The following is a 22969-nucleotide window of genomic DNA, read 5'->3' as shown; positions in this document are numbered from 1 at the left end:
CTGGCTAATCTTGAAGTACCCGTAAGTTTTTACCGGCGACAATATTTAATGTCTTTGTATAAATACTAACCTCCTGAGTTAATTCATTAAAGTGAAACGGTTTGTAATGTTTAAAATCCGTAAACGTTTCTTGTCAAATTCTGTAGTTTCCCAATAAATAGGCGTTAACCACAATTTTTTCTTTCTCTCGGCTATCCACTTTATTCGAATGACGCGAATTTCTGGAAGTTTTAACAATGTTGATGCTCACTCTCAAGAATGCTCTACAGATGTGACTTGCGCAATACACAGCCAATGATATATATTACAGGCAAGTAATAAAACTATATTGAAACAAGAGTGTGTATTAAAATAAATGTACAAAGTATATCTCTTATGTCTGATATCAAAGAAACTAGTTTCCACATTTTCTGGCGTCCTGTTTAGTCTCATGTTTTCTCCTAGTATGCGAAAATCTAGTCAACAGACGACTACGTGAATCCTGAATTTTATGACACAGAGGATGTATGACTGACAAGTTTTTTAGGATAAGAAATGACGTTATCTTATATAACACAGGTAAAGTATATGAAGTATGAGAGGCTACCACTCTTAGAATAAAAATCATATTGTATCATGTTATAGAAGACAGCAAATACCATCAAAATGCTACCATTACAAAATATTTAAATTAATCGAGCACACTGGATGATTAATAAGGACAACAAATCAAAACTTGAATAAAAACGAGTGAAGCATGCGATATTTAAAGTTCTAGATAAAAATCATAAGTTGACTTATATATGTGAAAACATAAATTATTAACGACTACAACAAACACTTTATAACGAGAAATGAGTAATTCGCAATTAATTGTTCTGATAAAGCGAATAGTATTTCTTTACATATAAACTACTTCAAAAATTAATTTATTTTGTATTTTGAGTATAAGATAATTTAATATTACTTATTAGAAAGTTAGAAAAATCGACCTTTAAACTGCACACATAAATACAATTTATCCAGGGATTCTATATACAGCAAATTGCTTGTAATTGTAATGCTTCATTTGTCGAGTCTACTGTAATGTTCGTCTAACAGAACATAAAATATTATTGTTGTTTCACTATTGTTTCAATATTACATTATAGATATAATGCTAACTACATTATACATATATTTATTACTTAAATAAACTAGAAAACAGAGAGAACTACAATATGTTTTATGATTAATTGAAAAAAGGCATAGACAGAGATTATTGGTGGTACATATAAGTAAAACACTATTCAGAAAACAACACTTTATATCAATACACTTGATACGAGTAGTTCTAGTTTAAAAAATTGTTAACTTATGAACTAAAAAGGAATATTTTTTATTTTTTAAATCTTAATCAATATTATCAAAACTATTCATTTCTTCCTGCTAAGCTATAATAATGATGTATAAGACGTGTATACTCGAGGTTTTTGAATTCACACATAACAAACAAACGTAAAAGTACAAAATTTATTTATTTTGTGATTAAAATTATAATTATCATATTGAGATACTGCTCGCTAACAAACGTGTTGCGATAGGACTCTTGTAACTGGAGGAAGAAGAAATGTTGTGTAGTTGATGGTTATATTTTTATGATCTATTTGTGTTTAACTTTCATATGTTTAGAGGAATTAAATAAATTACACGTTGAGGTTTTATACGTTTCCCAGGATACTTTAAATCTTTTATTCATTTGTATATTGTAACAAGTTGTTTCTGTCCACAACTATACAGAGTGGAAACAGGAAAAAAATAAAATACAAGTTTGTAGGAATGCGGTATCAACAACTTGAGAGTTGTTAAAGAGTAGTCTGGTTCGTGTTTTGAAGTCTGTAATGCGTAGTGAAATGTAAATAATGTATCGTACACTTAGTTTCAGAGTTTGAAATGTTCATATTTTTATATCAAAGCCTCTATGTACCCTGAAAACGTGTTACGATAGGACTCTATAACTGGAAGAAGGAGAACCTGTGGTTTGATTGTTGCTAACACTTTCTCTAACATGTAAACATTATCATATTGTGATGTAATTTCACTAATAGCATTGGTTTTTGTCTTATAACTATAGATATATCTTAGCCCATTGCCATTGTAACACCCTGATGGATGCTCGAAACTTCGCATAAAATAGACTAGGTAAGTTTTGACTTAGTCATGTCAATTTATTCTTTATTATCATTTATCTAAGTTTTATTTCTCCTTCAACTCTCAATCAATAACTGTTTAATTGACAGCTTTGTTGTTTATGCTGTATTAATTTTTTAACCTTCAGATATTGAGAGGAGTTAACATTAAACTGCAGAGAGTAAAAGAAACTTGATAGATTTTATGGTAAAACACTTTAATATATATATGATAAGACTGTATACAAACCATGTTTAACGACTTCAAACAATGAATCCTCTAACAACTGTTATAGATACCGTGGAATTCAGTAGACTTTATCAGCTGCTTTCAAGTTAAAAGTGTTGTTATATCATAGAAACAATAATAATCAATCTCATTTTGACACATTAAAATCATATGAATAGCTGTGATGTTCATGTTTCATTCCTTATGATATGAGATGTATAATTACCGTGTAAATAACAATATAAGAATGTCGTTCATTTTAATTCCATATAAAAAAGAATCTTTTACTATATACATATCATTTCTCTATAAGAACAATTATACTTACTTTCCAAACTTGCCTGTACTTCTTCAATAGTATTTTGTGCCTGTATTCCAGTTAAGATTGGACATAGCAGCAACTATATAATCATGAGGACCAAATACAGTTGATGTTATTATTGCATCTACGGTGAACTATGTTAAAAGGATACAACTACAAGTGATGACACACAAAACTACCCAAGCCTATCTGTGGCTGTGGTTCGTTTTATCATTGTTTTAAAAATAAAACTTAGTACATATTTCTTATTCTATCTATTATTATTTATCTTATTATACTAATACATACCTTAACAATAAGACACTATGATGTGTTTTCCCTGGTAGTTTTGAACACACGGTACAATATTTTATAAACACAGAAACTCTCAGTAGTATACTTACACATAAAGCTATAACTTGACGCATCTTCTGCCCCATCTTCATCTGAGGTCCAGTATTGTACTACAGGAGTTTCAGTCAGCTCTTTGTATATTGGTAATCCACTGAACTCACGGGTTTATTTAGCTGTTGATACACCGATACATTTCTGTAGGAGGAGTCACACTTATTAGGAACAGCTGTATGAGGGCGTGGTCTAGTCTGTAAAATCAACTTCTCTTCTAAAACAGCTTTCGTAACTTTTTAAATTGGTTGAAAAAAACTATAGTGGGATGTATCAAAACATGCGGAAGTTGGTGGCGCAGAAGATAATCACACTTACTGTAGATATTCAAACCATGAAATAGTGTCATTTTTAACATGAACATCTAATTTAAACCCTTAGATAAAGTTGGAACATATTTCAGTGGTGTTCAGCCATTCCAGAATGTTGTTCAGGAACTTCATTGTTATTCTTTGATAAATTGTTTAGGCAGAATATTCAAGATGAAACTTTGTAGAATGGACTTACGAAACGCCGTTTTCTACACTTGTGTCTCCACAATAGGTAGTTGCTGTCCATTCTACAAAATTCTATCACTGATATTTTAACAACTATCCAGTTCGATAAAACGTTAAAGGTTTTTGTTAGGTGTCCTACACACTATAGGCTAATTTTTAATGATAAGTAAATTAAGATGCAATTAACATTACTTAATGAGATGATTCTATGTTAATTAACTGACGCACCTGAACAAACGTTAAGGCTAATCAAAAACTACTTTATTCTACTTGGTAACATGATAACTGACGTTGTTGATATATTGTTAATTTTCAGTTATATTTGTACGTAACGATAGAACTGTTACGTTCTTGTTACATAAAATACACATGTGTTCCAGTTGAAATATTTGTTACAAAATACTGACAGTCTCATTATAATGTAATATCTTGGGAATGACTGATGTACTAACTTGAAACAGAAAGTAGTGCTCGTTTATTAAATAACATGAATAACTGACCTTGTTAGGATAATGTTAAATTTAAACAGATATTACCATTCGTATGCTAAACAACTGTATTAAGTAACTGACGTCGCTGAAGAAGCGTTAATTTCATAGGTTCCTTTTATTTATCTGCTTGTCCCTGTAAATCATATGCTTCACCTTGTTATATAAAACAATATAGTATGATATTAAGAATACTTTTCATATTTCGCTTGTGTTATGTAAGATAAGGTCGTTTGTTATGATATGAAAACTTGTTTCACCTAATTGCATACTTCACCTTGTTACATAATACAGAATAACGTCGCTTCCGATTCCAGTTTGCTATTGTTCTATTCTTATGTTGTTTGATATGTAAAGCTGACTCTCTAATTGTTTGTTTCCACCTCTCAGCCATCTCTTCACTGCACATTGACAAAGTGACACCAGATGACATAAGAAAAGACAAAAGAGGTATTAGAACTTCAATCTAATGCCATATTGGCATGATTTTTGAAAATAGCATGTCTTTCTTTTTAGTATTGGTACCTTCATGTATTTTTATTGTTCTTTTTTTTTTTTCCATGAAACAAACAGATGCACTATTTCCTATTCTTTGTTAGAATCTAGTTTTAATTTCACCCGTCAAAAGATGGAACTCTGTAATTCTGAACAAAATCATCTTCTGTAAGGAAGTACAAAAAGGTAATAGAATAATAAGTTGACAGTCAAAGATATAAACCTTTGTCTGCCAACGTATTATAACAAAATAATATGTTAAATGAAAATGAGTAATGTCACACCTATAATATCGTCATCTGTTCCCTCTTAATCCATCCCACATCCATGTTTGGTATTCCAATGGCATAGCGAGGTCTTTGCCGGTAGAAATAACTATAAATATAATACTAGTATTATATTCTATCAATGAGGTAATAAAATATTAAGGATTCTGAAACTTAGTGCTGAACGAAAGGATTAAACCAATTTAATTCTGTTAAATATGCAACTAACTCACACAACAAGAAAAGTATAATTACTTAATATGGGCAGTTGAACAAGTATTGGAGAATGATGTTCACATTGTTCAACTGATTAACTTGGAGCTAAAAAATAACTGTTGTCTTCTTCGTATTATGGTATCTACATAAATATAACAGGATTGTCTCGTGTATGTCTACTATATTTGAATTTGTGAAAACAGTGAGTGCATTATAACAATTATTACCACTACAACGTTAACGACTGGTGATGTTGGTGATAGCTTGAATAACTAGAAAAATTCTGATATTACAAATATGTATGTTAATACTTAGATCATACTTCAAACACACGTGCATCAATGAGACCAGTTCTTCTGATTTACATGTTAAATGCTAATAATCGAGAACACGAGAGTATTTTGATATACAAAAATAAAGAATGGTATAATGTTACGCATGGTAAAATCTTCCTATGTATGTAGTGAGAATATAGGTTACCATAAGGAAATATGTCATTCACGAGAAAGAAAAAATAACATTAATCACCAGCTAACAATGATAATATACTCGAAAAATAACATAAATCACCAGCTATCAATGATAATATACTAGAAAGAAGTAGAGAATTATTATATTTACTTAGTGTTTCCTTATTGAAAACCTACAATGTGCTGAATTTTATACATTTTGTTTGTTTATCAACTGATGACAATAGTCCATGACGAATGGTTCAACTTATTTTTTAATGTCTGGCAAAAAAAATAGTCCACACAAAAATTTTGTCCACCATGTTTAAATAACTTATAAATCAAATTTCACGAGTGTGTGTGTCGTAAATAAACCATCAAAGTGTAGTGACCGTATTCTACTATTTATTTTTGATAAAACGTTGAATGTTTAGAATATTTAAGAGACATAAAAAATGCAGGGCTTAAAATGTTAGGTAATAAAGTTTTAGTTCTAGGTAGGGACCACCTGGAGCTCACGTTGAGTCAGAGGCTTAGTAAAACTGAACGCGGTACTGACATGAAACGTATGATTGTTGTCATTGCAACGTTAAATTTTCCTCTCATATTTGTTTATTCCAATATATGGTTTTGGCCAGGTGCATAATTCTTTACTCTGTACAGCATCTATATAAGTATGTAGTTCAAATATTACAAGTGTTCCCTAGATATGTTTCGCAGTTGTTGAGAGCTGGAGATTATCCAAATATGGTTTTCTAGATGAAATACGTTTGTCGTTAAAGGAGAGGCAGCGTACACATATACGACAGATAAATATAGAGATAAAAGAGATGCAGCGTACACATATCGTACAGATAAATATAGAGAGAAAAGAGAACTTTAGTAGAAATGTTTTACAATAAAACACATAACACCTTAAAGTATTTTTATAATAAAAGAATGATGTTTTAACTTAGTGACAAACCATAGTAAAGAAGCTGTCAGAAGTCTGTTACGTACTATAATTTATTTCAGATAGGTGTATTCGTCGTACTATTTCATATAACTGTAAGGTTGAATTTAGAAGTTAAATAAATGTATAATATTTATAATATAATTTATAATATTTACCAAGAAGATTGATACACACAATTTTAACACAATAAATTTTAATATAAAATTAAAAACAATACAATTCATAATAACGATTATTAGCAATAGTTATTACAAATGATGGTTTATACACAAGAGTTTTACAAACATACAAACAATACCGAGTCTTATATCTGATCTGGAACCAAATCTTCTATTGAAGTTCAGGGTCATCAAATTAATTGTTTTTTTGATACATCTCTGCACGTATTTTGACGGCTGGCTAATTTTGAAGTACCCGTAAGTTTTCACCGGCGACAATATTTAATGTCTTTGTATAAAGACTAACCTCCTGAGTTAATTCAGTGAAGTGAAACGGTTTGTAATGCTCAAAATCCGTAAATGTTTCTCGTCAAATTCTGTAGTTTCCCAATTAACAGGCATTAACAACAATTATAGTTTCCGACCCCTGTAGCTGACAAACTTCAGTTTACCAAAAAATAATTTTTTTCTGTCTCCCGGCTATCCAGATTTATACGAATGACGCGAATTTCTGGAAGTTTTAACAATGTTGATGCTCACTCTCAAAAATGTTCTACAGATGTGACTTGCGCAATACACAGCCAATGATATATATCACAGGCAAAAAAAAACAAACTATAATGAAACAAGAGTGTGTATTAAAATAAATGTACAAAGTAAATCTCTTATGTCTGATATCAAAGAAATCAGTTTCCACATTTACTGGTGTCCTGTTTAGTCTCATGTTTTCTCCTAGTATGCGAAAATCTAGTCATCAGACGACTACGTGAATCCTGATCTTTTATAACACAGAGGAAGTATGACTGACAAGTTTTTCAGGATAAGAAATGACGTTATCTTATATAACACAGGTGAAGTATATGAAGTATGAGTGGCTACCATTCTTAGAATAAAAATCCTATTGTGTCATGCTATATAACACAGCAAATACCATCAAAATGCTACCATTACAGAATATTTAAATTAATCGAGCACACTGGATGATTAATAAGGACAACAAATCAAAACTTGAATAAAAACGAGTGAAGCATGCGATATTTAAAGTTCTAGATAAAAATCAATAGTTGACTTATTTGTTTTTTTATTTAATATCATTACAAATAGGAGATCTTAATAAGAGAAGTGAGAGTGCTTATAAAATATGATATTTCACTCAATCGTGTAGCTTAGATCTTTCAGAGCACTCAACCACGTGGCTAAGATTCTCCACGATACCCAATCACAAAGCTATGATAATCAATATGATTCGCAGTTTATGGACTTGCAATACTAAACTCCAAAATTTGATTCCACATCGTGAACAGAGTTTACATAAAACATTGTGTAGCTTTGGAGTTCAACAAACAACCACAATACAATGATGTGACTGTAAGTAAGTAATATTTTATGAAAAACAGTTGTCCTTAAAACTAGTATAATATACATATATATCAGGTTATAATTTGCATTACTTTCTTGCAATAAACACCAGCGTTAGTAAATCATGTTATTAAACACACGACTGGTAATATTTGTTTAATGTTAACATTCTCCTAAAAACGTCAGTTCTTCTCGCTACTTAGCAAATGAGAAGTTCTAATAGAGAAATGATATGTATACAATAAAACATGCTTTTTTATATGGATTAAAAATGAACGACATTTTTATATTGTTATTTACACAGTAAATTATATATCTCATATAATAAGGAATGAAACATGAACATCACTGCTATTCATATGATTTCAATGTGTCAAAATGATATTGATTATTATTGTTTCTATGATTTAACACTTTTAACTTGAAAGCAGCTGATAAAGTCCACTGAATAACAGTTGTTGCCCCTTGCTAGTACAGCAGTATGTCTACGGATTTAGAACGCTAAAATTAGGGTTTCGATTTCTCTCGGTGGGCTCACCAGATAGCCCGATGTGGCGTTGCTATAAGAAAACAATCACAATCACAATAACAGTTGTTATAGGAATTATTGTTTTAAGTCGTTAAACATGTTATGTATAGAACTTGTATACATAACAAGTATACAAGTTTAGTTTTAGCAGAACTAAACAGAACAACTGTTTACCACGACATTAAACCAGCTGCTGTAGCTGGGTTTCTGCGTGTTGTATTGGCAAGTTGGGGTAAAATAACAGTAGATTACATCAATAATCTTATTAACAGCATATTACGACGAATTGTGGAGGTCATTAGAATACGAGGATATCTAGCCAAGTACAAAATATCTAATATGAACTGTTATAGGCTTATAAATGCTATTTATAATAAGGTGATGTTATATTTTGTCATTATATATGTATATGTTTTGTTGTGATAGGTGAAAGGTTAAATGTAAACATCTTTCTACAGGTGTATATATAAATTTGTTCACCAATCTAATAAATGGTCCATGATGTACACATAACTTGTCTCATAAAACACATTACATATGTTGTTGTTTAATATAACATGCGTTTCTCAGTTTGACAGCAATAACTGTATTTGTAATCTATTTGAATAATAAATATCTGATTTATTACAAAATATGAAACATTTTGTTTAAAACTGTGTTTATTATGGTTTCTAGAAATACTAAAGAAAAACAACGTAGAGACATATTGTTAAAATATTTAAAAGTATAAGATAAAACATTTCTGCAATATTTAGAACTAGCAGAGTAAAGCAATATTGTAACATATTGTTAAAATATTTCCAGTATACATAACAAGTATACAAGTTTAGTTTTGGCAGAACTAAACAGAATAACTGTTTACCACGACATTAAACCAGCTGCTGTAGCTGGGTTTCTGCGTCTTGTATTGGAAAGTTGGGGTAAAATAACAGTAGATTACATCAATAATCTTATTAACAGCATATTACGTCGAATTGTGGAGGTCATTAGAACACGAGGATATCTAGCCAAGTACAGAATATCTAATATGAACTGTTATAGGTTTATAAATGCTATTTATAATAAGGTGATGTTATATTTTGCCATTATATATGAATATGTTTTGTTGTAATAGGTGAAAGGTTAAATGTAAACATCTTTCTACAGGTGTATATATAAATTTGTTCGCCAATCTAATAAATGGTCCATGATGTACACATACCTTGTTTCATAAAACACATTACATATGTGGATGTTTAATATAACATGCGTTTCTCAGTTTGACAGCAATAACTGTATTTGTAATCTATTTGAATAATAAATATCTGATTTATTACAAAATATGAAACATTTTGTTCAAAACTGTGTTTATTATGGTTTCTAGAACTACTAAAGAAAAACAACGTAAAGACATATTGTTAAAATATTTAAAAGTATAAGATAAAACATTTCTGCAATATTTAGAACTAGCAGAGTAAAGCAATATTGTAGCATATTGTTAAAATATTTTCAGTTTCCAGAGGAAAACATTCTAGTGCCATATTGTTAAAATATTTACAAGTACTAGAGAAAGCATTATTGCAATATTTAGAACTAGCAGAGTAAAGCAATATTGTAGCATATTGTTAAAATATTTCCAGTTACCAGAAGAAAATATTCTAGTGCCATATTGTTAAAATATTTACAAGTACTAGAGAAAGCATTATTGCAATATTTAGAACTAGCAGAGTAAAGCAATATTGTAACATATTGTTAAAATATTTCCAGTTACCAGAGGAAAATATTCTAGTGCGATATTGTTAAAATATTTACAAGTTCTAGAGAAAGCATTATTGAAATATCTAGAACTAGCAGAGTAAAGCAATATTGTAGCATATTGTTAAAATATTTCCAGTTATCATCGGAAAACTTTCTAATGTCATATTGCTAAAATATTTAAAACTAAGAGAAATAAAAAAGTGTGAGGTATAATATTTATTATTCTAGTGAGGTGAATTCAAGAGGCAAAATAAGAAAACCTTACTTAGCTCTAAGAGCGAGCTCGACTCGCAATCTACATGACGCTGGTTTGAATCCACGTTGCACCAAACATGCTCACCTTTTAGACGTAGACGTGTTTTTATGTTGCGTTCAATTCCAATATTAGTTAGTAAAAGAGTATTCTGAGAGTTGGCGGTGGATAGTGATGATTAGCTGTCTTCTTTAAATTTGGGAAAGCACGCGCAAATAGCCTTCGTGTCGCCTTGCGTGAAATAAAAAAAAACAAACGAAACAGTTATAAGAATCTTCCGATTTAAAACTACTCACGTATTCCGATTATCTCTGTATTCAGTTACGTTATCACTGGTGTTAGAACAATTATTATATAAATAAAATAAATATTCGGGTATTTTTATGTGTCGTCATTTGTATTTGTGTCATTTCAGTTTCGTTCCCAATACGTATATAAATTGCAAATGTATCTGGTGCTTACAATTATATAGTTGCTGCTATGTTTAATCTCAGCTCCAATACCGGCACAGAATACTATTGAAGAAGTAAGGGAACGTTTGGGATGCAAGTGTAATTGTTCTAATAGAGAAATGATATGTTTAGAATAAAATATGCTTTTTTATATGGATTAAAAATGAACGACATTCTTATATTGTTATTTACACAGTAAATTATATATCTCATATAATAAGGAATGAAACATGAACATCACTGCTATTCATATGATTTCAATGTGTCAAAATGATATTGATTATTATTGTTTCTATGATTTAATATTTTTAATTTGAATGCAGCTGATAAAGTCCACTGAATAACAGTTGTTGCCCCTTGCTAGTACAGCGGTATGTCTACGGATTTAGAACGCTAAACTTAAGGTTTCGATTTCCCTCGGTGGGCTCACCAGATAGCCCGATGTGGCGTTGCTATAAGAAAACAATCACAATCACAATAACAGTTGTTATAGGAATTATTGTTTTAAGTCGTTAAACATGTTATGTATAGAACTTTAATAAGTTCTGTATCTGATGTGTCACACAACAAAGTTTTGTAGTTAACAATAAGCAGTTAGATTGTTTATTATTTGGCTGTTTACTTAACAACAAATGGTCTTGAAACAATATTTCGTTAATATTAAATATATTTTCTTTAAGTATTAGAAACTGTTTTATTGTCTACTAATTTAACAATCGTATTTCCTAATCAATGTAATATGTTTACGTATTGAAATTAGATAACTTAAGATGTAACACAAACCCAACCATGAAATATTATAAATTGGGTGGTGATGGTTAGTTACCTTCTCTCTGTCTTACACTGCTAAATTGGGGCGGCTAGCAAGCTCTTGGGCTACTCTTTTATCAACGAATAGTGGTATTGACCGTCACATTATAACCCCCCACGGCTGAAAGGGCGACCACGTTTGGTATGACAGGGTTTCGAACCCGCAACCCTCAGATTACGAGTCGAGTGCCTTAACCAGCTATGCTGGGCCTCTTCCTCTTTGGAGACAAGAGTTTGTTTGTCAACTTTTAATGTTTAATAAAAGCATTTCAAAAAATATTTTTAAGGTCGTGTTTTAATTTATTACGAATATCTATCTACTCATGCTTTTCTTGAGGAACTTTTTCGTGTTTTCATAATATTTTTAGAACACCGTTGTAAATTACGTATTTTCTAATGTACGACTTTAGATTGAATAAATGAATATTTCTACTATTGTTTTAAACTTAGAAATTATGTTTTAGAAAGGAAAAAAAATGAGGGCTTCATAAAATATTGATAAAAAAAATAAAAAGTCACATGAATTGTAACTTGTTATTGAACCTACAATCAAAATTTCGTTTTTTGTTTCTGTTGCTCAAAGCAGTAGCAACGTGAACCGTACATGTGATATAATCCTCTAGAGGGCAGGGTTGTTGATGTTTTTGGGATAGTTTCCTCGAGTTATTTGCACTGAACGATCATCAGCTAAAGTCATTGTCATAAACGTTTGGAACTTTTAGTAGATAATATATGTGAAAACATAAATTATTAACGACTACAACAAACGTTTTATAACGAGAAATGAGTAATTCGCAATTAAATGTTCTGATAAAGCGAATAGTATTTCTTTACATATAAACTACTTCAAAAATTAATTTATTTTGTATTTTGAGTATAAGATAATTTAATATTACTTATTAGAAAGTTAGAAAAAAAACGACCTTTAAACTGCACACATAAATACAATTTATCCAGGGATTCTATATACAGCAAATTGCTTGTAATTGTAATGCTTCATTTGTCGAGTCTACTGTAATGTTCGTCTAACATTACATAAAATATTATTGTTGTTTTACTATTGTTTCAATATTACATTATAGATATAATGCTAACTACATTATACATATATTTATTACTTAAATAAACTATAAAACAGAGAAAACTACAATATGTTTTATGATTAATTGAAAAAAGGCATAGACAGAGATTATTGGTGGTACATATAAGTAAAACACTATTCAGAAAACAACACTTTATATCAATACACTTGATACGAGTAGTTCTAGTTTAAAAATTATGTACTCCATTGTACAACTCAAAGTTATAATTTGTTTCTAACATTTTTGGAAGCTTTGTATCCTTTCATATCGAATTCTTTGTCTCTTAGCAGCATCTATTTTCCGTCTATGTGTCATTTTTGGTTTAAATAAAACACTGTGGTTCTCCTTGTTTAAGTGATATATGTTGTGTGCCGACTTACAATACTAAAAAACCGGATATCGATACCCGTGGTAAGTAGAGCACGGACAGCCGATTGTATAGTTTTATAAAAGAAAGACGTGGTTTAAAGATGCCACTGAATTATATTATTCTTCTTTGCAGGCGGCATGATGTTTGTCAGCTTTTAATATTTGGTTTTGTAGTTACCAACAAACAAACACATTGTCATGATATTTCACTGTATATCATGGCTGCTTAACGTTGTTAAAGTAAAGTTAACTTTAAATAGAAATTACTGTTTGTTTAAAGACTAACACGAACAGTTCATCTTTATCGTTAACAGATGCAACTCTTCAAGAGGTTTCACATGTTTTCGTTTGAGAATGTTCTCAAGAAAGTAACGAGAATGATAACCCGTTACATAATTAATGTAATGTAATTGTTTTATGAACAACTGTTGAATACAAAGTATTCTGTGGCGTAACATTATGTTTTAGATGTCGTCTACACATTGTTTTGTTTTAACTCTGTCCACAATATTGAATCAAACTCTGTTGTAAGTCCAATGTAGCTTTGTGATTGGGTATGATAGAGTATCGTATCTGCGTGATTGGGTATCATAGAGGATTTTAGCTACGTGATTGGGTACCATAGAGGATTGTAGATATGTGATTGGGTGAGGCTCTCGCTATATTTACTATATTTCTGTGTTGAATAATATAAAGTAGTCTGACTTATATCTAAGAAGACCTTCCTTGTTTACTTAACAGGAAGTAGGAAGGATAAGTCATATTATTTTACGAATTAAATTATCTTGTTTAACACAGCGAAATATTTTAGGAAATAGAAACAAATTTTCTTAGGATACAAATCATACTACAGTACTGTATTAAAGTCTTAGGACAAGAGAACATTTTGTCATTCTTTCCAATTTATGGGAATAATTCTACATCACACCACTGAATGTAAACTTCAATACTGTGGTAATGTTTCACTGATCCCTGCTGACAACTGAATGAGTCAGGGTAAGAATACTTATTATTCTTTAGAATTCTCATATCATTGTACCAAATGCATGTCATAAGAGATATGCTTGAATGAATATGCTGATCAAATTATGAGTCTGAAGTAAGTGTCATGGTACCTCCATATAGTGTCTTAATCATACAGAAAGAAGCTAGCCCAAGGTACCTGTATATTCTAGAATAAATCAATTTAAATGTCACTACACAAATATACCTTGATAAAAAGAGTATTTTACACAATATGTATTAAATTTTGTTGTTATTTGAAATAATCACGGACCAACAAACTTAGAGAATTGTCACCGGAGCTGAGAGTTCGCAACATTGCATTACATGATTCGAGTTGGACACCCCGAAAAATTGTTGCAGACTTGAAATGCCCCCCTCCAAACGTCGTCAGTCACACCCTATATCGCGAGAGGTAAATTTCAAAATACGAAAGGAAGGAGTAGAACACCAAAATTCAATAATACTGATGTTAAGTATCTTTGTTAATGAAGCCTTCAGGATAAAAGCAAGACTGCCACTGATGGGCCTGGCATGGCCAAGCGTGTTAAGGCGTGTAATCTGAGGGTCGCGGGTTCGCATCCCCGTCGCGCCAAACATGCTCGCCCTTTCAGCCGTCACATTATAACGCCCAATCCCACTATTCGTTGGTAAAAGAGTAGCCCAAGAGTTGGCGGTGGGTGGTGATGACTAGCTGCCTTCCCTCTTACACTGCCAAATTAGGGACGGCTAGCACAGATAGCCCTCGAGTAGCTTTGTGCGAAATTCAAAAACAAACAAAACAAACTGCCACTGATCTCAAGCGTAAGCTAAACAACCATGTACCAAATGACAGAAAAGTGTCCAGATCTCCAGTATCAAGAAGAGCCAATGAGAATGTGATATTTACTCATGCAGCAGTTTACACGTGTTGTCAAGAGAGTGAAACTTACTAACTACAATTATACGTCATTTCTATAAACTTAAATTTAGTAGATTAACCGAAACATTTGAAATATATTTGCTGATTCCTAGATCTTCTCGATCGGAAAGTAACAACTAGAAATATCTTTACAATGTTTATATTTGGATTTAAACCTTTGTCTACGCCCGTATTAAAAATATTTTTTTATGGATGTAGATTTGGTCTATTTGGATTTTCGCAAAGCATTTGACAAAGTGTCACATAAAAGGCTTTTAAAGAAACTTATCTCTATATGAGTTGCTAGTGTTAAGACAAATAATATTTTAGGTTGTATCTTCAAAAATATTTAATACAAGTTGAATGAAGTTATAATTTCATTGTACAAGCCACTGGTTTGGCCACGTTTGGAGTATTGTGTTCAGTCTTGTTTTCCTTACCTTAGGGAAAACATATAACTGTTGGTTCAGAAGAGGGTTACTAAAATGGTATCTGGGATAGATAAGTTTTCATATGAGTGGGGTATAAGATCCTCAAAATTGTTTTCTCTTGAAAACAGAACAATTAAAGGTGATTTAAGACCTAAAATCTTTAAAAAACTGATATTGTTGATGCATCTACATTTTTCATATCTAACAACGAGAATTATGGAACTAGGTGAGACAAACTGAGATTTAGGCAAGGCAGCGCCGTCTTCAGCTAAGTTGTGGAAGCAGTAAATTTGAGTGAGTTAAGAAATATTAGATAGATATATAAATGATAGTATTTTGCTTTAATTTTTATATCTTTTAAAAGTTATTTTTTGATTTTTTGTACAGGACGGAACAACCAAGGTGGACCAATAGGTCCCTTGTTTTCCCTAAACATTATGTTATGCACTAACCATCTAACTATGTTTTTAATATGCTCGCCCTTTCATTTGTGAGGACGTTATAAAGTAACGGTAAATCCCACTATGTATTGGTAAGAGTAGCCAAGATTTGGCAGTTTGTGGTGATGACTAGCTGCCTTCCTTCTAGTCTGACAGTGCTAAACAGGGGAGAGCTAACGCAGGTAGCCCTTGTGTAACTTTGTGCGATATTCAAAATAGAAAACAAAATAAACAATAATGTTATTCTTCAGCATCTAATTAAAAAAACAAAAACATTTTATAATCTTTCCTAACATAAAAATTATTTTACAAACTGTGTAAGAGACGACTCCACTAAATTTCTGTAAATAATTTGTACACGTTTTGGAATTTACAAATAAATTCATATTGATGCCGCTTAAATAATGAAGCAATGTTTTCTAATTTAGGCCTAACAGAGAGAATTCAAACCTTAAGGGAAATTACATCGAAGGGATTGTTCAGTTAATGTGTGCTATTACCATGAATATTTTTACCGCTCTACAGAGGTTGTTCCAATATAATTACAATGAAGGCACGAAAATGTTTCTTTAGAAACACATGAGCAGATATTTGTAATAAATTAAAACATGACAACACAAAATAATAATTTTTAAAACGCTTTTATTAAACATTAAAAGTTGACAGACAATTTCCGCCTCCAAAGAAGAATAACTGGGATTTCAGTGACTTCTATAAATCAGTTGATCTGATGTTAGCTTATCATAACAATACGTGAGTATAAAATCTGTAGTTTAGTGGATGCCGTTAACTGCATACATAATACACTGAAAAAATAAGTAGATTAAATATAGTTTCACTGAGCAGGAACTAAAACAGGTTTTGCTACATTTTGTAATAGTTCATCATTAGGTTTGTGTGACATCTTAACTTGTCTATATTCAATACGTAAAAAAATTACATTGATTAGGAAATACGATTGTTAAATTAGTAGACAATAAAACAGTTTCTAATACTTAAAGAAAATATATTTAATATTAACGAAATATTGTTTCAAGACCATTTGTTGTTAAGTAAACAGCCAAATAATAAACAATCTAACTGCTTATTGTTAACTACAAAACTTTGTTGTGTGACACATCAGATATGGAACTTATTAAAATGTATCATAATAATATGAACCAACATTCGATTACTAAAGTTGTTTTTCAAAACTTAAAAGAATCGAATCTTAGTTTGAATATTTATCTATAATATAATACAAGTCCTTACCAGAGGAGTAATTCTCTCAGTACTTGACACAACAACATTTTATTTCCAACTTTTACATCGACGTCCCCAACCCTTCTCGCCTTTTCCACAACAACGACCTTTACGTTTTCCACTACCTTTGAAGTTTTTGTCATTTTCTTCATCTTCAACATAATTCATGAAATAATTAATTAATCATTTGATCCCCATTGTTACAACTTTAAACTATTTATTCTTTAAAGTTAGAATAATTAAAAAACACATCTAGCTTAACTTCTGTAACTGTAAAATAAAATCTGAACGGTCGTTTATTTACATGAGGAATAAGCAGCCAATTTGGTTTGGTCACTTTTGCACAAACGTGCAGAGTGGCTTTGGGCGATGTGTAGGTCACGTGCATCGATCCCCAGGTTTTCGTGTTGCAAGACTTGAAGATTATTAGTGTGTCACCGGAATAAAACGGTCAGTTATAGCCATTACTATTCGTAGCTAGTGCCTAACAGACGGTAATTGTTCTACCAATATTTTGTGCCACAAGTGCCTCAACAGCCTGTTTTGAACAAAAATATCAAAAAAAGAAAAAAAAAGGGTGATTGACTTTTACTTTTACAACGCACCTGCAGTGTTGACAGTGTGTACTCTAGTAAGCGTCCTCACGTATCGAATCTCTGACCAGGGGTTAAACTGGGACTGAAAAGTCCGAAACAAAGTTCAGACTCTTGAAGATTCGCACCATTACTATTCCTGGCCTTCTGGTTTGAATGTCAAAGTGGATAACAAAATGGAGTTACACCTCTTTCAAATTCCATTTTAGCCACTACTGCAGGCTCTTCACTCCCAAAGTTAGTTAGGCCTAGTCCGAGTTATTTTAAAACCATCATTTCAAAAAAAATGTTTATTTTGTTAATTATTAGAAAAAAATTAAATAAGATAAAACTCTTCCATTCTGGAAACATAGGAGTAAATATTAATTTTTAAAGGAGTATTATTAAATTTGTTACGTGTTTTGGAATATTAACTGACGATTTTGTTCTCTTTGAAATATTTATAGGTATAACCATAAGCCAAACATGCGTATTACAAATCACATAAACTGCGGATAACCTAGGAGAAACAAAACTTAGAACAAAAATTTCGTTCCCGGACACGTCCTTCTCCACTGGCAAAGCGACATGTCTGAGAACTTAAAAAATTAGAAAATGGGTTTTGATACCAGTGGTTGGTAGAACACCGAAAGCCTATTTCGTACTTTCAGGCTTAATTATAAACAAAAAACCTTCAAATATCTGATTTGGTAACACGAATGGATAAGTTAAGAGAAATATATCCTTGATTAATTTCTAGTTTAAGTATTACAGTCATTAATTCTGAACTTATTGTTCCCTTTAACAAAAATTATTTTTTGTTTCTAATATTTTCCTACTTTCTGTGTTTATATATTTATATATAATTCCTTATATTTTTAACATTGTTATATATACTTTATCTTGTTGGTCATGTGAAGTATTTGTTACATATCTGTGGTTACACTTTATTTTCATATACAAAAACTTGTTAAAACGTGAGATTATCAAAATTGTTGTATTTGAAAATAATTTAAAATAAGTCCCAAAAAATAGCAAGAAGACAAACTAACAGTCTTCAGTGATACATAATTATGAACTTAAATGTTATTCAAAACAACACGTATCATTAAGACAGAAAACTAAGTTTCACCTGAAGTTTTAGTCTCACACATGGGAAAAAATCTATTTGTGTCACAAGTACTTTGAAAAAATATCCCCTCAGGAGCATAACACACTTCAAGTCCTTGTTTCGCGGTGGTGTTATGAAAGGCCAGTCGTCACTATTACCGATTACGTTTTGGTTTTCGTCCGTCAGAAGAGTGCCATTCAAAAAAACTCCAGTGGCAGCAATTAAATACGTCTTTTCCAAATACGTAGCCACCTGTTTAGCCAGTTCAGGAGTTTGGGGGATAGCAGCTCTTCCCCCTATAAGTTCACAGAACATGTAAACAGCTTCGATATTCGTTAAGGATGTTGGATACACATTATAACAGGTGTCGTTAACACAGTAGGAAACATCGGCTGTAAAAAAATACACATTTGTTTATTGTTCAAACAATGATGTTTTCAATAAAGTCAACTTTGACAACAATACTGTTATTGTTGTGATGTGCAAACATACAATGAGTTCAATAGATATTGTCACAGAATCAACCAAGTTGATAACTATATTATAAATATTAATTATAATAGAAGGATAAATATAAAGTTTTGTTGCTCTAGACGCAGAGGTGTATTATATTTCACTGACGTAAATCCAACATTGTAATATATCAAGGAAATCTCACGACAATAGCTATATTAAGTTTCTAAATAACTAACCAATCTAAACAGAAAATTATATGAATCTTCTGTAGAGATCTGAAATCATAAATTACTATAATATAACACAAATGTTAATGATGTAAAGAACCAGATTATTTAAATTAATTTATAACTAGACGGTTCCATCAATGATACGTTTCTCGTTATATTATACAAAGATACGTGCTTCAACATACCTTTAGGAATTTCACAGAGACTCCAACCTGAGATATGTGAATCAGTTATTTCCCACTTGAAACTAGAACTTCTTTTCATTGCTACTTTACCATTTTCTACTGTTTGTGGTTGAGAAGTTCCCCAAAGATTAATAAAAGCCGAATTGTTTACTGTCTCTTCTTGAGACAGACCAAGCCACACTGGACTATCATCGGTTATTGTTCTGCTGGCCAAATCCATAAGGAACTTCGCTGTTTCTTCATCAGAAGGCGTAGCCGGTGTCATTCCGTAAAATCTGCAAACTTGTGACACATATATTTTCCAAGATGATAAAATAGGCCCATCCGTTTTTATATTGTAACACGTTGTTTCAGTACAGTCCAGAACTACACAAAGTAGAAACAATCAGGAACAATAAGTGACATAATTTTGAAATAATGCTAGTGTTACCGGACTAAAAATCAATAACATTATGAACAACTAGAGAGTGAAGACAGAAGACTAGTTCATGTTCTCACGTCTTTTACATGTAGCTATATGTAAATAACGTGTGTACACTTTATTTTATATAAAAGTACGTTCTTGTCCAGTTTGTTAACTTATGAACTAAAAAGGAATATTTTTTATTTTTTTAAATCTTAATCAATATTATGAAAACCATTCATTTCTTCCTGCTAAGCTATAATAATGATGTATAAGACGTGTATACTCGAGGTTTTTGAATTCACACATAACAAACAAACGTAAAAGTACAAAATTTATTTATAAAAGAATTACGAAAACTTGTAAATAAATTAATGTGATTAAAATTATAATTATCATATTGAGATACTGCTCGCTAACAAACGTGTTGCGATAGGACTCTTGTAACTGGAGGAAGAAGAAATGTTGTGTAGTTGATGGTTATATTTTTATGATCTATTTGTGTTTAACTTTCATATGTTTAGAGGAATTAAATAAATTACACGTTGAGGTTTTATACGTTTCCCAGGATACTTTAAATCTTTTATTCATTTGTATATTGTAACAAGTTGTTTCTGTCCACAACTATACAGAGTGGAAACATGAAAAAATAAAATACAAGTTTGTAGGAATGCGGTATCAACAACTTGAGAGTTGTTAAAGAGTAGTCTGGTTCGTGTTTTGAAGTCTGTAATGCGTAGTGAAATGTAAATAATGTATCGTACACGTAGTTTCAGAGTTTGAAATGTTCATATTTTTATATCAAAGCCTCTATGTACCCTGAAAAACGTGTTACGATAGGACTCTATAACTGGAAGAAGGAGAACCTGTGGTTTGATTGTTGCTAACACTTTCTCTAACATGTAAACATTATCATATTGTGATGTAATTTCACTAATAGCATTGGTTTTTTTTCTTATAACTATAGATATATCTTAGCCAAATGCCATTGTAACACCCTGATGGATGCTCGAAACTTCGCATAAAATAAACTAGGTAAGTTTTGACTTAGTCATGTCAATTTATTCTTTATTATCATTTATCTAAGTTTTATTTCTCCTTCAACTCTAAATCAATAACTGTTTAATTGACAGCTTTGTTGTTTATGCTGTATTAATTTTTAACCTTCAGATATTGAGACGAGTTAACATTAAACTGCAGAGAGTAAAAGAAACTTGATAGATTTTATGGTAAAACACTTTAATATATATATGATAAGACTGTATACAAACCATGTTTAACGACTTCAAACAATGAATCCTCTAACAACTGTTATAGATACCGTGGAATTCAGTAGACTTTATCAGCTGCTTTCAAGTTAAAAGTGTTGTTATATCATAGAAACAATAATAATCAATCTCATTTTGACACATTAAAATCATATGAATAGCTGTGATGTTCATGTTTCATTCCTTATGATATGAGATGTATAATTACCGTGTAAATAACAATATAAGAATGTCGTTCATTTTAATTCCATATAAAAAAAGCATCTTTTACTATATACATATCATTTCTCTATAAGAACAATTATACTTACTTTCCAAACTTGCCTGTATTTCTTCAATAGTATTTTGTGCCTGTATTCCAGTTAAGATTGGACATAGCAGCAACTATATAATCATGAGGACCAAATACAGTTGATGTTATTATTGCATCTACGGTGAACTAAGTTAAAAGGATACAACTACAAGTGATGACACACAAAACTATCCAAGCCTATCTGTGGCTGTGGTTCGTTTTATCATTGTTTTAAAATAAAACTTAGTACATATTTCTTATTCTATCTATTATTATTTATCTTATTATACTAATACATATCTTAACAATAAGACACTATGAATATGTTTTCCCTGGTAGTTTTGAACACACGGTACAATATTTTATAAACACAGAAACTCTCAGTAGTATACTTACATATAAAGCTATAACTTGACGCATCTTCTGCCCCATCTTCATCTGAGGTCCAGTATTGTACTACAGGAGTTTCAGTCAGCTCTTTGTATATTGGTAACCCACTGAACTCACGGGTTTATATAGCTGTTGATACACCGATACATTTCTGTAGGAGGAGTCACACTTATTAGGAACAGCTGTATGAGGGCGTGGTCTAGTCTGTAAAATCAACTTCTCTCCTAAACCAGCTTTCGTAACATTTTTTATTGGTTGAAAAAAACTATAGTGGGATGTATCAAAACATGCGTAAGTTGGTGGCGCAGAAGATAATCACACTTACTGTAGACATTCAAACCATGAAATAGTATCATTTTTTAACATGAACATCTAATTTAAACCCTTAGATAAAGTTGGAACATATTTCAGTGGTGTTCAGCCATTCCAGAATGTTGGTCAGGAACTTCATTGTTATTCTTTGATAAATTGTTTAGGCAGAATATTCAAGATGAAACTTTGTAGAATGGACTTACGAAACGCCGTTTTCTACACTTGTGTCTCCACAATAGGTAGTTGCTGTCCATTCTACAAAATTTTATCACTGATATTTTAACAACTATCCAGTTCGATAAAATGTTAAAGGTTTTTGTTAGGTGTCCTACACACTATAGGCTAATTTTTAATGATAAGTAAATTAAGATGCAATTAATATTACTTAATGAGATGATTCTATGTTAATTAACTGACGCACCTGAACAAACGTTAAGGTTAATCAAAAAACTACTTTATTCCACTTGGTAACATGATAACTGACGTTGTTGATATATTGTTAATTTTCAGTTATATTTGTACGTAACGATAGAACTG

The 22969-nt window shown here is 31.1% G+C and overlaps 1 protein-coding gene across 1 annotated transcript; it reads right to left on the bottom strand.

Moving 5' to 3' along the window:
- Positions 1-16641: 16641 nt before the first annotated feature.
- LOC143238914 (uncharacterized) lies at positions 16642-22243 on the bottom strand. The gene is made up of 6 exons (XM_076479560.1): positions 22127-22243; positions 21750-21822; positions 19768-20133; positions 18918-19288; positions 17223-17365; positions 16642-16777 (listed from the first exon to the last, which is right to left on the bottom strand). Exons 1-6 carry the CDS (start codon positions 22166-22168, stop codon positions 16705-16707), a joined length of 1068 nt encoding a protein of 355 aa, XP_076335675.1. The 5' UTR covers positions 22169-22243; the 3' UTR covers positions 16642-16704.
- Between the last annotated feature and the right edge of the window lie 726 nt (positions 22244-22969).

Source organism: Tachypleus tridentatus, chromosome 13 (assembly GCF_004210375.1).
Source record: "Tachypleus tridentatus isolate NWPU-2018 chromosome 13, ASM421037v1, whole genome shotgun sequence".
NCBI lineage: Eukaryota > Metazoa > Arthropoda > Merostomata > Xiphosura > Limulidae > Tachypleus > Tachypleus tridentatus.
Note: the sequence above shows the minus strand (reverse complement) of the source record. Positions and strands in the feature narration are given on the sequence as shown.